Here is a 17,896-nt window from a genome sequence, read left to right as displayed (position 1 = left end):
TGAAACTAAATATCCTTAGCTTTTCATGTTACTATAGTCATTCTTTGAATACTTTCCTTTTTTGTTTTTTTTTTCTTTTCAGTAAATACATATGTCTCTAATGTACTGCTAAAAGTAATATACCTTTTTCCTCTTTTTTTTTTAATTGAGATAGAGTCTCATTCTGTCACCCAGGCAGGAGTGCAATGGCACAGTCATAGCTCACTGCAGCCTTGAAACTCCTGGACTGAAGTGCTCCTCCCACCTCACCTTTCTGCACCATCACACCTGGCCAATTTTTAAACTTTTTTTTGTAGAGACAGGTCTTGCTGTGTTGCCTAGGATGGTCTTGAACTTCTGGCCTAAAGCATTCCTCCCACCTCAGCCTTCCAAAGCACTGGAACTATAGGCATGAGCCACAGCATTCACCCTTCTTTCTCTTCTTATAACTGCAATTTTGACCTTATGACTTTTAAAGACATTGTTAGGAAATGTTTTCCCAGTAAGATAGTCCAGAATCATTTGCACTGTAGCATAAGAAAAATTAGGGCTTAGATTCAATTTATTTGGTAGTTCAGAGAATGTTGGAGAACTGTTCATATGAAAACCTGACAGATAATTATATCAATGCAAGGGTTCATTAGGTTTCCTACATTAGGTCTCCTGCCCTGAAAAAAAAAAAGAATTGTAAAAATTTTAATATTGCTTCAATAATACAGAAATAGTGAATTCCTTGTTGGCCGAGTTCGTTCTTTCTTTCTTTCTCTTTGGAGGAGGGGTGGATTTCTCACTCTCTTGCCCAGGCTGGAGTGCAGTGGCGCTATCTCGGCTCACTGCAAGCTCTACCTCCCGGGTTCACACCATTCTCCTGCCTCAGCCTCCTGAGTCGCTGGGACTACAGGCGCCCGCCACCACGTCTGGCCAATTTTTTGTATTTTTAGTAGAGACGGAGTTTCACTGTGTTACCCAGGATGGTCTCGATCTCCTGACCTCATGATCCACCTGCCTTGCTGAGTTCTTTCTGAAAAGTATATTTCAGTGTTGTAAATCCAGTTATTCAGTGGCAGTAATGATGGCTTTGAGGACAAATTCACAGTGAGGGATATTCTGCATCTTTTTTCAAAATAACCTTGGAATGTGGAGAATACAGTTGTGCCTCCGTATCTGTGGGGAATTGGTTCTAAGATCTCCTGCAAATACCAGAATCCAGGGATGCCCAAGTTCCTGATGTAAGGTGGTGTAGTATTTGCATAGAACCTATACACATCCTCCTGTATACTTTAAGTCATTCTACGTTACTTATACCTCACACAATGTAAATGCCAAGTAAATAGTTGTTACACTGTAATGTTTAGGGAATAATGACAAGGAAAAAAGTCTGTACGTTTTCAGTACAGACACAGCTTTTAATATTTTTGATCTGTGGTTGGGATAATTCATGGATGCAGAACCCACAGATAGAGAGGGCCGACTGTACTAAGAAGTATATCATTAGTCTCCCTTTACCCTTACACTGTCTTCTGGTACTTTCTCCAAAGACCTGTGGCTTTATGCTCATTGCAGTTGTCTAGATTTATAGGTTTATAATTTTTGATAGCCCTTTTTTTATTATTGTTGATTATACTTAGCAAAGGTCTTTTCCACCAATGTTCTTAATGAAATTAACAGTCAAAATATTGACTGTATCTACTTTCACCTTGTCTATGATAACAAAGTACCCTGTATTTATAGAGCCCTTTCTGTTAAAATGTTTCTAGAAACTAATGCATTTTAACATCATAAAAAAAGTTTTCAATATATTTTGTTTTCTCTGTATATACTGTTTTTTACCAGTTGCTAACTTGCAGAGATTTTCTTTTGCTTTTAATACTTACTGCTTAAACTGATTTGATAATTAAAATGAGATTGTCAAATATACTCTCTTTTTTTATGAAGTTTGGAAAAAACCTTCAGAAAGAATTGTCCTTAATAATTTGTTTCTAAATGAATTTGATTTATTAGCATGTAAACTATATATAAGTTATTTCCTGTTGTATTCTAGCATTTCTGGTAAAATTGTATTAGAATATGAAGAGTTTTAGCACTGCATGGGAACAACATGCCGGTTTCTCTTCAAGGTTGTTTTCACTGTAACCTTGGAAAAGTCACTTGACCTTTCTAAATTTTCTCATCTACAAAATGGTGATATTTCCTACCTCCTAGGGTGGTTGTCAAGATTAAAAGGGTTAAGAATGTAATGTACTTACTGTAGTGCTAAGCATATAATAAGTCTTCATTATTGTTACATTAACACCTGTTTTAGCTGACTCCCAATGATTGGCAAATTTTTTATTGTGCCAGTTAGAGAGGAGGAATAAGTTCATGATCCCTTTATTTAACTCAGAGATTGTGAGAGGATTCTCCTTTCGGGTCTTATTGTTTTCAAAGGTGATAAAGATAGACTGCCCCTTAAATTTGAGACCTATACTCTATTTCTTTTTATGTTAGAGGACTTGTTCTATTCTAGCCTTTGGCTATATTTTTCTCTTCTTACTCAGAGTTATTCAGTGGGCTTTTTCTTTTTAGTCTTCTCAGAAAGTCTGAAGATCCATGTAGTCATCCCTGTGGTAGGTAATGTGTTTTTAATAATTAAGCTTATTTCAAAAATAGACTTGCTGTTTTCCAAATTTATAACACTTGAATTAAAAATATACCAAGTTACCACTCAGCTGTATGGTTAATATTATTTAACATTAAGATTACCATGTCCAGTTTGTCCCTTATCAAGGATAGAAAGTAAAATATTCAAAATCAGTATATTGAATTTCTAGGTAATCTGTATTTCAGTCCACCAACAGTTCACCCCACCCGTGGTATTTCTGGTAGAATCTATAATGAATGTCATGCTCTGGTTATCCATAAGTTACCTAGAGCTTCAGATCCATTTACAGATAATTATAAATCTAGAGTTAATAGCTATCTAATCCTTGAGTAAGAATCTAGACTTCTTCAAATAGATGATTTTTTAAACAAAATGCTTCTCTTTAACAATAACTCACAGGTCAAATTGTACAAATCGGGGATTCTTTGACATTGTGAATTTATCCCTAATGCATATTCTATGTTAACCAAACTAATGCAAACAATTGTGTTGCCAAACTACAACACAATTATATTTACTATTTATAGTTTAACAAAAATACTTATGTTTACAAAATAACTGCAAGTGTATCTTTGAAATGCATATGTCACATGTAGAAGAAAAATGGATTGTCTGTTTCTGATTTTAGAGGGGAAAGACATTAAAAATTTGTGGGAAAGATGATTAATGTGCTTAGCTTTCATAGAATGCCATTTAAATCCCTTCACATCCCTCAATTAAAACTGAATTCTGGAATTCAAACCAAATGCATTTGTCAGGTATCTCTCTGAACACTGATAAACAAAAATGGAAACTTTCAAAATAGAAATTTTTCTCATAGTTAGCTAACTTACTTTGGAGTTGTTCTACCCCCTTTTAAAAGCTGTACTTCTGATGTAATAACTGCCTTGATCAGAGAGTTTTCTAAGCTTTTTGTAGTGATGAAGACCTCCTGAGATCATCGCTCCAACTAAAGAGATGCTCTGTTCCCTTGTTTAGAAGTTTAAATTCATTTAGTACACTTTATTCTCTGTTAATCAGTAGACTATTAGAGTGTTGTAAGGAATGATTGGCCTAAAGTTTATTACGGGCGTTGAAGGTTATTTTGACCTCAGACTGGCACATTTATAGCTTCCCCATCAGATGAATGGTTTGCTTCTTTTTTTTTTTATTTGTGACAGCCATCAAAACAGTGTTTGTTTCTGGCTTGTCATAGGAATTTAAGTGTGTCCTGATGAGAATATTCATTATGGGTTATCCCCAGTAATTGGGAGAATTCTTTGTTGTCTTTTGACGACCTATATTAAAATGAAGTAGAAATAGGAAATTATTATTTATTTATTTATTTATGTTTAAGTCAGAGTTTTGCTCTTGTTGCCCAGGCTGGAGTGCAATGGCACAATCTCAGCTCACCACAACCTCCGCCTGCCTGGTTTAAGCAATTCTCCCGCCTTAGCCTCCTGAGTAGTTAGAATTACAGGCATGTGCCACCACACCTGGCTAATTTTGTATTTTTAGTAGAGACAGGGTTTCTCCATGTTGGTCGGGCTAGTCTCAAACTCCCTGCCTCAGGTGATCTGCCTGCCTTGGCCTCCCAAAGTGCTGGGATTACAAGTGTGAGCCACCACGCCCAGCCAGGAAATTATTTTAAAGCAGCAGTAGTCAAGATGTTCATGTACCTTCATAGATATAGAAAATTGTCGTTAGTATCATTTAATTTTCTCCCTCTACAACTTTAGGCTGTAGAAATCTGATGCGACACATAAGTAATTTGTTTTCCCATATGTTTTGTTAAAAAAATCACTGGTGTTTGGGTGCTCTTCGACCACATATCCTATGTGTCTTGAAGGGTTTTTTGGTTTTGTTTTTCATTGTTTTTTTCTTGGTGTGGTAGTAGTGGTCAGTTTCTGTTTTGGTTTTGAGGAACAGTCCCAACACTTGAGAATATTACCACTGATGATTCTCCGCTGATGATAGGCAGTTCTCATGATTCAGAGAATAATAATAATAATAAAAGAAAGTGATTACAGACATGCCACATTCCTACCCTTATATAATATTCTGTCCTCTGTGTATTTCCTGTATGGCCAAAAAGATTAAAATGAGCCTCTTTCTAGTATGTGTTACAGTAAATTGAGCCCATACTGAGACTTCTTAGTGGAAAGGTGGAAGAATGAATTGTCATATAATAGCTGTCTTCTAAACAGAATCATAAACTCTTGTTTATCATTTCTACCACCTGTTCCTCTTAGCTTGCTTTAGTTCCCATCCCTGGGAATGACTTTGCACTGCATGCACCCTTTTTCATTGACAGTCAAGATTAGAACCACACTTCCAGGAGTTATGATAGGCAGTTCTCATGATTCAGAGCAGAAGATTCTCATCCTGGAGTTCAGAATATTCTTCTAAATCAGATAAGCAAATAAGAAAAAATATTCTTAACTAACTACCAACTGGTAAGTAAGTTTTCCTGGCCCTCTCTCCATAACAGTAAGACATTATTCATCTAAATAAAATGTCAGTATTAGAATGGTTAAGAAAATTCTGTCTTTGAAAGTTTCAAATGACTATTCTATAAAAATTGCCCTAAGAATCCCAATTTGAGACTTTGTAAAGATCTTTTATGTTTCCTATTCTCTTGTATATTCATCCATGGTACAAAGATTAATTGCATGAGGTTCCCTCCATTTTTATTTTGTAATTCTATACTTCTGGCCCTTCCCCTTCCAAAAGGCTACTTCATATATCCAGCAAAATGTTCTAAGATGTCTACCCTCCTCCACCCAAGACAGAATCGATCATCTTTGACACCTACCTGCTTAGTCTCCTGAATCTGCTACTGAGTGTAATTCCCCTTATTGGCAACACCAGTCACCAGGTCAGCTCTACAGATTCTTTTTAGCCTAATTCAGTCCATTTTTTTTTTTCAATGTGTATATCAGGATAACTACATCACTGTATGTTTGCAGCTAAATAAGCTTGTGTTTAAAAAACATTCCTGGGCAAAAAAAGACCCATTTTTTTAGTTGCAAGACATTAGTTTCAACCCAGTTATTTATCACAGCATAACAGCTTATGTATCTTAAACTCACATTACAGATTACCTGCTTTACATATTTTTAGAAATGGAGGCTCTGTTCTGTTCTGGGAATTGAATCCCTTTGCTGTTGTTACCTACTTTTAGACTAATTACTTATAATAGATAAATTATTCACTTTGTTGAAAAACTAGCATTATAAAAAGGTATACAGTGAAAAGTCTCCTCATTCTTATCCCCCAGCTCCCCAGTTTCTATACTGTACTCCCCAACAGGTAGCCTCTATTCTTAGTTTGTAATGTATTTTTCGAGAAATTTGTTATGCAATTACTGGCAAAGATAAAAGTAGAATACTGTCTCTTTTTTACACAAAAAATAGCCTGTACACATTCTGCAACTTATTTTCACTTACTATATCTTTGCTACTTTTTATATCAGTATATAGAGAGCTGCCCTACTCTTTTAAAGCTGCAAAATATTCTATTTTATGGAAGTACCATAATTTTTATAACTATTCCCTTTGAGGGAATTTTTTTAAATTATGCTATTGTAAATTTATAATTCCATAGTGAATAACCTTGTATAAACATCATTTTGTGCAAGCATATCTGTAGGGTAAGTTCTCAAAATTAGAAGGCATTTGAATCCAGTAATCTAAGAATGATAATCTCAAAATTGTAGAAAGTGCTAGTTTACAGGAGGAAAGGAAAAACAGCGTATGTTTTGCTTCTCAATCTTTTTGCCCATATTCTTTTTTTCACACTTTCAGGCTTCTAATTTCTGCTGCCCTGTTGTGCATGAGGTTTGTCTCTTCTTGACTGTAAAATTATTTTCAGCAACCCCAAAGCTAATTCTTGGCTGCTTTCAGTATCTTCTTTGCAGAAGTCTTAGAGTAGTTAACCTAGTAAGAATAAGAATTTGAGAACTGGAGGAGATTTTTGTTTTCACACCTATACAACGGCAGACATTAAATGAATATATCTAAAGAACAGTAAGTGTTACAAAGTCTCAGTGAGTTAAAGTGCACCATTTATTTCATCTGATACTACAAAGCACTTATTTCAAGATTTCATATTTTATAGCAGTGCAGTGTAATCCTCTGCTTGATACTCAAAATTTAATACCTCCTCAATTTTTTTTTGTTTTTTTTTTTTTTTTTTTTTTTTTTTTTTGGTGGGAAAGGTTAATCTATGGTTTCAGCCCAACTTCAATGAGTCAGAAATTTCCTTTGGAAAGGAGGGGTTTTTATTGCTCTTTGAAATTCATCAAATTAAATTAAAAGGCTTTGGATTTTATATGATTTTGCTCATAACAAATTTTTGATGCCTCCTTTTCCCCTTTCCTCAATATTTGAGATTTTTTTTTCTATTGTGCATGATAGAGGAATGCTGCTAAGCTTGCACGTAATTAACTTGAAATTGTTGTGAGTAATTCTGCTCTTTTGGCTCTTTGTACCTAATCAGAATTGATGTGACTGAAGTGCAAATCTTCATAATAATCATGCATTTGCTGGCAGTGATTGGAGGACCACCTTTTTGGCAGTCTATGGTAACTTTTTTCACATTGTGTATCCCATTTAATGCATGTTGTCTTTTGCTTGTGTTTTGTAATATGCGATAATCCAGTTAAAGGGTAATGTGTGAAATTATTTTATTTTTTCTGAAAATGAAAAGTCAGCAAACAGTAGAACACAACTTCTCTTTAGAGGATGGTGAATTTTACTACTTGGAGTTATGTGGAACGTTAGGACTATTCCAGGGCTGTTACTTTTGAAGGCCATTGAGAATCTAAATTAGTATTGTCATCCCATTTTACAGATGAGGAAACAGCAGACACTATTAACAAGTCAACCAGTGACAAGATTAAATTAGACCGTTTATTCTCTTTCTTAACTACATGAGTCTACCAGTTTCTCCGTCATATATGTAAAGCTGAATAACAAATTTGAGATTGCAAGTTAACTCTAGCTCCAAAACAGGATAAATGCCTGTTGAATGAAATCAGTGCCATGGAATTGTTTGAATGAGCTTGGACCTTGATTTCCAGGTCTATCTGAAATACAGTGACTCCTACAAACAGATTCTGTTCCACAAACCACTGAGGTAGGGAGTAAAATATGGGGGCCAAGAACACAAGCTCTGGAACCAGACTGTGTGCGTTTGACCCAAGCTGCACAACCTACTGTGTAAACTTAATCTGTTGTGTAACTCTCTCTGGCTTAGTTTCCTCCTCTGTAAAATGAGGTCATTAGTAGTACCTATCTCATGAAGTTATTTTATGCATTAAAAGAGTTAATATATTGTGTAAAGCACTTAGAATAGTGCCTATCAAATTAATACGCACTCAATAAACGTTGCTGCTGCTCTTACAGTTTTAATGTATTCTTTCAGATTTGGGTTGTCATAGTTTGTACTCCCCTCGTCATCAGTTAACTGCTGATTTCTACCATCACCCCTTCAGAATACAGTATTTATCATTCATTTGGTGAAAGCTTAACAAAGAAAATATTTACTAGACATAAATTAATGTAATTCTTAAAAATCAGATTAATTTTAAAGTACAAGGGAAATTTATTGAGCAACATTTTTCCCTTACCTAACTCACTTTATGATGGAAAATGAGGTACTTAAGAAGTGTAATTGATACACTACCCGAAGTATTTATTGCCAGAAATGAATTAAGTGTCTTTTTTTGGGAAGATGAGTCTGTGAAGGGGTAGGAGATGAAGGAGTAAAAATAATCCACAGTCAACTGGGAAAATTGTGAAACTATTCAGTTATGTACATAATATCATTCATTTATATATCTTAGATTTCACTATAGAGACCCTATTGGCTTTTGAGACTAATGCATAGGAAATACGAATTTTATTACTTTTGCTCTTCAGTAGACTAGTTCTTTTTTTTTAATAACAGTTTTGCCTTATAGGAAGGAAATAATAGTTCTTGTTTTCCTGAAACCAGATCATAAAGCTGAAAGCTTACCCCCACTCCTAAAGTTTTTACTATGTGATTATTTTTATAAGCCTTGTATACCAAAATTTTCCCTGCAGAATTATTTGTAACATCTTGTACATAAAGTTTCAGCATACCAATATCCAAAAAGTGGGATTTCTGGCTTGATTATTGGAAAACAAGTCAGTGTTTGGTTTATACAGGTTAAGTATCCCTTGTCTATAATTCTTGGGACCAGCATTTCAGATTTCAGATGTTTTCAAATTTTACGGTCTTTGCACATACATGAGATATCTTGGTATCTGGAGATACCAAGCCCAAACATCAAATTTATTTTCATATACATCTTATACACATTGCCCGAAACTAATTTTATACAATATTTTTAATAATTTTGTGGATAAAACGAAGTGTGTGTACTGAACCATCAGAAAGCAAGTGTTACTATCTTAGCCACCCATGTGGATAATCTGTGGTTTGGCATCAATGTTACTCCTGACTCTGAATTTACATACTACTGTTAAGCAATCATTTTCTAACACTTATTTACACATAGATATATTTAGCAAAGCATAAGACATATCAGTGAAAAGATAATGTGTTCAGGGTAGTGAAGCAGCACAGTAGCATCACTAGAATACCTATATGTTATCACTATTAACCAAAAATTATCTGCAGGCCTTTTTGACATTTTCAACAATATCTTTATACCACACAGCAGATAGTAAGCAAAAAACAAAAACAAAATTAAAAAGCAGTAATTAGTTCTTGGCCCCATGTCGGGCATTGGGGAGAGCCTGCTGTTGGAATGTCCAGCCTGCATAATGTCATTTTATTACCCTTTGTGGGTGTACTTACGTGACAGGATATGGGTCTTTACACAAAGATATATTGCAGCTATGAAGGGGACTGGGAGGGTCGTTTTTCACTTGGAGATGCTGAATAAACTTTAGTGCACCTACATTTTGACCTCGACCTGTCACATAAGGTCAAGTGTGGAATTTTCCACTTGTGGCATCACGTTGGCACTCAAGGAGTTTTGGGATTTGTAGCATTTTAGATTTTGAATTTTCAGATTAGGGATGCTCAACCTGTGTGCCTAATCATTTTTTGTAAATATGGAAATGCATAAAACATTGTAAATGAAGTTGTCTGTGCACGTTATATACATACCCTTATTTCTTAGGTGATGCCTGGTAGTAAATTGCTTCAGTATACTTTTTACCTTTTTCCATTAGGAAAAATCTATACATGTACATAGTAGATATAATTTTTTCTTTTATAAAGATCAAATATTTTGTCCTGTCTTGTAATTAATATAACTATCCTTTTTAAATTACGTACTTTATCTGAGGAACTCTCAGATTCACATCTGAAATGGAGTTCCCAGACCCAGTAAACTAGCAGTCTAATTTCAGGATTCGTGAGGTGAGGTTGCAACAGGAAAACAGATTCTCCCCGTGCCCCTTCATTCTATTGTTAGCACTTTGGTCCTACTGTTAGCATCATTAAACTAAAAGGGAACAACCTGACTTCTCTGGTGATATATTTGGAGACTTAGTGAAATATTCTGTTTTTTCTTTTTTTAACAACTCCCAATACAGATTCCCATAATTGACCTCAGATCACTATATTATTATTATTTTTTTTTTACTTAGCATTATGGGTTCATTACTGAATATACTGTTTTGAATTGCATTATGCTAATACAGGAACAATTACTACATATTGAGCTCTCACTTATTTGCGTGCCAAATGGAGAGGAGATATTCACTTAGGGTTCAGGTGTGAAATTTACATCTCTTCTGAGATTGAGGCCATAAAATGGAAATTGCCTTCCAAATCCTCATTAAATTAGAAGGATTTTACTGACATTTAGAAAGCAAGTTTATGGTCAGAACAAATAAAAACAGTGCAGATGTCTTCATAAGGCTGATTCCAGAAGATCAGCTGTTTTGTAAAGGTAAGTGATTTGCATCTATTACATATGGATTACCCATTCTTTGCTAATTTTTTTCCCCAAAGAGATGAGTTTTTACCATAGGTTATAGTTATTGTTGTTGTTGTTGTTTTCCCTTTTTTTTTCCCTAAAGGAAAGAAATTGTCTTCATCCATAAAAGTCAGTACTTGTTTTATACATTGCAAGAAACAAAAAGCATATTTTTTTGTTTTTTGCTTCCCCAACAGACATTCCTTTTAGAATGTCTTGGAACTATCTTCCATCCTATCCCTCTTTAAAAAAACAGAAAAGAATATATTCTTACTTTGGAAGAAACTTACATATAATCAACTCATGGTTACTTTTACTGATGCTTGAGTCTTATAAATGTAGTAATTGATCAAATTGTATTAAGCCACAAAGGACTTTCTGGAATTCAGTTAAGGCAACTAGGTGAGTGTTACTATTGCAGGTAAAGTTTCAGGATTCATTTGGTCCGACTGAAGACTTTCTATGTAGTATAAAGTGATATCTCATTCTTGAACTATAAGACTTTAAAATGCCTTTACACTTAAACAATTCTGATAGGGTGATTTTCCTTTGTGGACACTGGAATTATGTTAACATTTGCTGTATTTTGGTGGAATTCATTTACATTAAAATGATTTACAAACAGGCATTCCCACATTCTTTGAGGAAAGTGTCTAATCTCAAAATGATACTTTTTATTTCTGGTGTACAAAGCCTATAAGGACATTTTATCATGCTTATAAGAAAACTAGTCAAAGTTTACTAACTGATAGTAGTCTGCATTAATACAAACTATTGAACCAGAAAACATGACCTTTGTAATCTGGTAAAGATACTGATAATTTAAGATTTTCTTTTTCTATCTCTAACCTTTTTAAAAGTGAATTACATTACATTGTTATTATTTGGATGCATACCTTCATGGTATGAGTCTGAAGAGTTTTCACCTGGCTATAGGACAGACACCGTGACCCAAAGGAATTCTTACTCTTCCCGACTCTTAAAGACGTGAAACTGCAAGCAGTCCTGACATAAAGATGTCTTTGGTATAGCTCTTTGGCTATTTCTAAAGAGTGGATGCACTTTGGCCACCTTTGATGAGTTCCAAGATGATGACAGAAAGAAAAAGGTTGGGAAAAACAGAATGTGCCTGTCCTTTTTGACCTGAGGGAAAGATAGAATGTGCCACCCTCCTTGATCTTAAGTGTGGGGTGAGAATGGCAACACTTTGTGTTTTTTATAAGTAGGAGTGCCCATTTTTAAAGGATCACCTGCTGAGACTTGGGATTCCTTTGACTCGATCTTTTCCTTCACTTTGCCTCATATTTTCTTGGTAGCTCATTTTATTGCTAATGTGGGGGCTAGGTGTTTCTTCATACTCTCCCAAAACAGGAGTTCTACATAGAAAGTAAGAGAAAGGGAGATTTTAGTCTTCATTTAACAAATGTGTATTGAGCCACCTACAATAACCAGGGCTCTAGAGAGTGTACAAAATCAATTCAAACAAAATGTGTCACTCAGGAGCTTATGTTTTGGTGTATGTAGCTAACATATATGACAAAAGTGATGAGAACCTTAAGAATCTATGATGCTTTGCTCCTAGGTCAATAGCTTGCTTGCTTCCTTTATAATCCAAGCCATGTACTAATTTTCCTGGCTTTTCTAATGTTTGTACTTATTCTTTTAAAAGGCAACAATTTTTACGATCCTAAGGCAATTTCACCAAATTATAAATACAGTTATGACTCTCATTCAGTTCATTTATGACACAGATGACTATTATACAGAGATGGTACTCATTTAGTACCCTGGCCCTAATACAGGGCTGCCCCTGTGATAGAATAATGCTTTGCTTTTTTTGGAATCTGAGAAACGTATAGTATTTTCCCCTTTGCCAGAGAGATCCTTTGTCTCTGTGGAGTCAAAAGTGGGAGGGGTGGAAAGAGAGTCTGGGAACCAGGAAACTAGCCACAGTATTGAGTTTCAGCCAGGTGCATCAGATTGAGAACGTAATGTCCCTAGTTTATTGAACAAGAGCAGAAAAATATCTTGGAGTTCAAAGCAACCATGGTGTTGATTTTCTCCTTTATTGAAAACAAGTTTTGAACTTAGACTGCAGAGGTTGGAGATTTAGGGGGAGAAGATAACCATTTAGGATAGTTTAGGACTTGACTTTTAGGTTGACCTAGTTAATTTCAGAAAATTTAACACTGCTTCAGTACAGCTTAAACTTGAACATTTGATTTCAATTTTTCTTTAGAGTTGCATTTTTGCAAGAGGTAATGGAGTTATCTAAACAAAGTGAGTTCTTGAGAGTTTTGAAGAAATGAAGTATCCAAACATTAAGATTTATGTCTTCCAATCTTAACTGAGGTTTTCCATATAGTAGGAAGTGCCACATTTGCTATTTGATTTTAAAAGTGTAGATAGATGACAGCCGTACAAAGTGTAAACAGCCCTAATTAAAATGCTTTCATTGTGACCAGGCATGGTGGCTCACACCTGTAATCCCAGCACTTTGGGAGGCTGAGGCTGGGAGATCACTTGAGGTCAAGAGTTCGAGACCAGCCCAGCCAACATGGTGAAACCCCGTCTCTACTAAAACTACAAAAATTAGCCAGGCCTGGTGTGGCCGCCTGTAATCCCAGCTACTCGGGAGGCTGAGGCAGGAGAATCACTTGAACCCGGAAGCGGAGGTTGCAGTAAACCAAGATCACACCACTGCACTCCAGCCTGGGTGACAGAGCAAGACTCTGTCTCAATTTAAAAAAAAAAAAAATTTTTTTTTCATTGTAAGAACTCATGGCTTATTAAACCATTGGGGGCTTTTGGAATCTTGTTTCTATAATCATTTGTTTCGATTACTAGACTACGTCATTTATTTTACTGTTACTTTCTTTTCAATCCATATTAGACAAAATTTGAGACCAAAAAAGCTAAAGGGAGGGGTGCAAAAAAGAAGAGACTCTTAAATGATTTTTAAAATTCAGTACAAGTGTATTTCATTTTAAATGATGGATATTGTGTTTGCAAGATTAAATGCATGATATCAGTCCACTCTGTCCTCCATACTTCAGGTAAATAAACACATTTTCAGTATATTTTATGAATGTATTATTCACTTTTCTGAAAAGTACATTTAAACTTTAAAATTTTGGATGCATAGTAGTAGAATCTGTTTGAATGTACTTGACCTGTTTTTTCTCCTGCATGTGAATGCCTTCTTAGTTGCCTTTTGCTTTTACTGCCTGTATCCTAACAATTTGGAGTTGGGAACTCTTCTGAATAGAAATTTTGTCTTCCATTCTCTGTACTCTGGAGATTTTTATATCTAGTTGCAACATTTCTGTTATGCTTCATACTTCCTCACAACAATTATGAATGTTCTACAGATTTAGAGGTAGAATTCAAAAACATATACAAAGAAAAAGGCGAGGTGCACTCCTTTTATTAAAAGGCCAGAACACATCCTGGTTCACTGTTGCAAGACCTCTGGGATGCATTAGGTGAATCTATCTTAACTTGTGACACAAGTTAATAAAGTTGAATCTGGTTTTTTTTTGTTTTTAAGGTTGATATCAGAAGTGAGATTAATTTCTAAATAGTCTCAACTCTCGAGACTTGCTGTATTGCTTGTAATGAAGAGGAAAAGGAAACTTTCATTACTTTACATATTTATGTAATTGGAGGAAATGGAAAGTTTTTGGGAAGATGAATCAAATATTAGACTGTTTTCTTAGTTTGTGTATGTTTTAATTGTTTTCTCTCTCTACCCATTAAAGATTCCAGTGCTGAATATTCAAATGAAAATTTTTCCTGCACTTTGTACTGTAGCAGGGACTATATTTTCCTGTACAAATTACTTCCGTGTAATCTTCACAGGTGGTGTTGGCAAAAATGGATCAACAATAGCAGTAAGTATGCCTTAAGATTTTCAACACTTGTTTACACTAGGACTTGGTTTTGTTGTCATTTTGTTTTTTATTTCAAATGTATAAAATCATTTGTTAATTTATAATTTATACATAGCCTTTAAAGAAACTAATGTTCAAAACTTCAATTTTGTATATACTTACCCACATTTATATGCTTTATATAGTCATACTTTTATGCATACACACACACACACACATACTTATTCACATGTTTTTTAAAGTATGAGCTGCTTTGTAAAAATAAGCCTGGTCTCTTAAGTGAAATCTTCAGTTTGTGCCTAATCAATTTATGCTGTTACTTTTCATTAGCTCTTCTAGTTTGTGATTTATAGAAATTGCTGCCTATCAGGCACCATGAGGTTCCTGAAAGTTTGAGTTGAACTGTTCTGGAGCAGATCCATGTAGTATCTGATGAGCACTGAATACTATTAACTCTTCTCTTCACTCTGTACAGGGAACAAGTGTCCTTTCTCCTTTTCTCCATATTGGATCAGTGATTACATTAGCTGCAATGATCTACAAGAAATCCGCGGTTCAGCTTTTTGAAAAGCATCCCTGTCTTTATATACTGACATTTGGTTTTGTGTCTGCTAAAATCACTAATAAGCTTGTGGTAAGCACCTGAGTTTTTATTTGTTTTGTTTTTCACTTTTATCTTATTTTGGTTTTATGGCCATAGTTTTCATTCTGTGCTTCCTAAATGGTCCTAGAGTTTGCCCTCCTCTATTCAGAATCTCTTGATATCAACATGGGTACTATTTTTACCCTTTGTGAAGCTACAATTTGAAGTTACTGGAAGTTCTTGGAAAACATACAACTTTTCACCCTTTTATCCACTGTTTAATTTGGTTGTTCAGTTTATCTACATTCTTCAGTCTCAATCTGGACACTCAAATCAAGGCTCCCTGTGAAAAGCATCTTTTGGGCCGGGCGCGGTGGCTCAAGCCTGTAATCCCAGCACTTTGGGAGGCCGAGATGGGCGGATCACGAGGTCAGGAGATCGAGACCATCCTGGCTAACACGGTGAAACCCCGTCTCTACTAAAAATACAAAAAACTAGCCGGGCGAGGTGGTGGGCGCCTGTAGTCCCAGCTACTCCGGAGGCTGAGGCAGGAGAATGGCGTAAACCCGGGAGGCGGAGCTTGCAGTCCGGGCGACAGAGCAAGACTCCATCTCAAAAAAAAAAAAAAAAGCATCTTTTGGCGGGTTAGTTGACATGATATATCCCTTTCTTTCTCAGACACATTTCTTATTGTTGGGTTTTTAGTTTTGGGAATTCAACAGCTGTTCCTAAATAATTATTGGAAGTTGATATCTGAGCACAATATGATTTACTCTGTAGTCCGCAATTGTCCTCCTATGAAAATGCCTATGTTATTCTGTTTTATTCATAGGTTGCACACATGACGAAAAGTGAAATGCATTTGCATGACACAGCATTCATAGGTCCAGCACTTTTGTTTCTGGACCAGTATTTTAACAGCTTTATTGATGAATATATTGTACTTTGGATTGCCCTGGTAGGTGTTGTACTAAGTCTTATTTCATGGTTTGAGGGTTTGAAGGTTGTTTGTTTTCTTATTTTGATGAACCAGTTATGAGAGATAGTTCATATAATTGTAATGATTTGGAATGTCAGAAATCCACATAAATGGGGCTGTGTGAGAGTTCTGTGACTTTATATTTGAGCCTTTTATTTGTTGCATTAATCTTACTAGTCCTGCCTACATCAGGCAGGGCTCATAAATTGCAAATTGCTGACTGAGTAAAAAAGCATGAATCGGCATACTACACCCTGTGGGCCCATAGCCTGTTTTGGTAAATACAGTTTTATTGGAACACAGCTATGGCCATTCATTTATATATTGTCTTTGGCTGGTTTCATGCTACAATGGCAGAGTTAAGCAACTGTGTCAAAGACAATAAGGCCCATAAAGCTTAAAATATTTGCCATCTGTCTCTCTAACAAAGAGTTTGTGTGTGAAGGAAAGATTGCAAGGAAATTGAATTATTGTTTAGAATGGAAGGTCAATCTGCAGAGAAAACAGAGTCCACTCCTCTTTACTTTCAGGAAGCTTAGGGAGAGCCTAAACGGGTGCTGAGAATGTCTCTTTTCTTTCCAGGTTTTCTCTTTCTTTGATTTGATCCGCTACTGTGTCAGTGTTTGCAATCAGATTGCGTCTCACCTGCACATACATGTCTTCAGAATCAAGGTTTCTACAGCTCATTCTAATCATCATTAATGATGTAATTGGTATTATATAGGAACACCATGTTTTCTGCAGGAAAGAATCTGAACATATTAAGGAGAATGGGGGTGGATAAGAACAAATATAATTTATAATAATCAATGTTGTATAACTTTTATTCTTTATTATTGGTAACACTCCCTAACTATCCTGTGTGAGAATGGGAATTTCAAGTCCCATCTTGTAAATTGTATATGTTATCATGCAGCGTTTGGGCCAAGAAAGCATGCAGAAAAAAATGCCATGTGATTGTAATTATCCTGGATTCAGAATAACATTGTGATGGGGAGCCAGATCCACAGTGGTGGAGAGTTCTGATGTTGACTATTTGCAGGCCAAAAGATGATTGCTTTATAATTTTAACAAATCATCGTCTTTTAGTAACATCCTTGTTTAGTGTCTTCTCAAGCTTTCTTTACTGAGGAGTTCAGCTTGTGACACAGATACATCCCACTAGCTTGTGAGGTGGAACTAGTAATAAAGACCTTGAATTTGGATTGAAAGGTTTCCTATTTTTACATTGTTGAGGAAGTTTTGTTGTTTTTTTTTTTTTAATTGCTCAAGAAATGATTCTCTCACAGGCTTGGGAAATCCTGTTAGCATGCAGAATAATGTGGTAACTTTGTCAATTTCCCATTTTATTTTTTTAAATAAATATATGATCTGAAAGCCAACTTTTTCTCAGTTTTATTCAGTGGAAAGATAAACTAAGTTTTAATATTATTTTTTTAAATTTAAGCAAAATTTATTTCTGTTCTTTAATAAATAAGAAAATTTGGTCCACTGCATTGTTGTAATGTGTCTTGTGACATTTCTATTTTGTAGAAACTTTAACTTTAAAAAGGAGAACTATGTTCATCTTTCCTGTCAATGGATTTTTTGTGTTGTAGTCATCACCTATGTAATTATCAGTCACTTAGAAATATCAGACCCTTCCCCTCAATTTTCAGCAAGTGCCTGGGCCTCTCTAAGGGGTCACTTTGTTCTCTCCTTTTCTGGCACTCTCCTCTTTGGTATCTGTACTATAGTTTGAAATGGGAACCAGATATGTTTCCATTTTATACAGATAATTCAGTTGCTTGAAGAAGAGGGACACAGGAGAAAAGATTTAAACTATTGGCTAAAATGAGGTGTCTTATTATTGATTTTCATC

The 17,896-nt window shown here is 35.3% G+C and overlaps 1 protein-coding gene across 7 annotated transcripts in view; it reads left to right on the top strand.

Annotated features, from left to right (window-relative positions):
- CEPT1 (choline/ethanolamine phosphotransferase 1) overlaps positions 1-17,531 on the top strand; it is a 45,958-nt gene extending 28,427 nt beyond the window's left edge. For 6 of the 7 annotated variants that reach the window (XM_023232532.2, XM_023232529.2, XM_023232530.2 and 3 more), the window contains exons 5-9: positions 7,100-7,184; positions 14,342-14,473; positions 14,949-15,107; positions 15,889-16,014; positions 16,618-17,531. In XM_023232532.2, coding sequence (XP_023088300.1) covers positions 7,100-7,184; positions 14,342-14,473; positions 14,949-15,107; positions 15,889-16,014; positions 16,618-16,737 — 622 coding nt within the window. In that variant the 3' untranslated portion in view covers positions 16,738-17,531. The remainder of the gene's footprint in view (positions 1-7,099; positions 7,185-14,341; positions 14,474-14,948; positions 15,108-15,888; positions 16,015-16,617) is intronic. The other variant, XM_023232533.2, reaches the window with a different exon arrangement.
- Positions 17,532-17,896: the final 365 nt, after the last annotated feature.

Source organism: Piliocolobus tephrosceles, chromosome 1, assembly GCF_002776525.5.
Source record: "Piliocolobus tephrosceles isolate RC106 chromosome 1, ASM277652v3, whole genome shotgun sequence".
NCBI classification, from domain to species: domain Eukaryota; kingdom Metazoa; phylum Chordata; class Mammalia; order Primates; family Cercopithecidae; genus Piliocolobus; species Piliocolobus tephrosceles.
The sequence above is the reverse complement of the archived record's forward strand: the minus strand, read 5'-3'. Positions and strand labels throughout refer to the sequence as shown.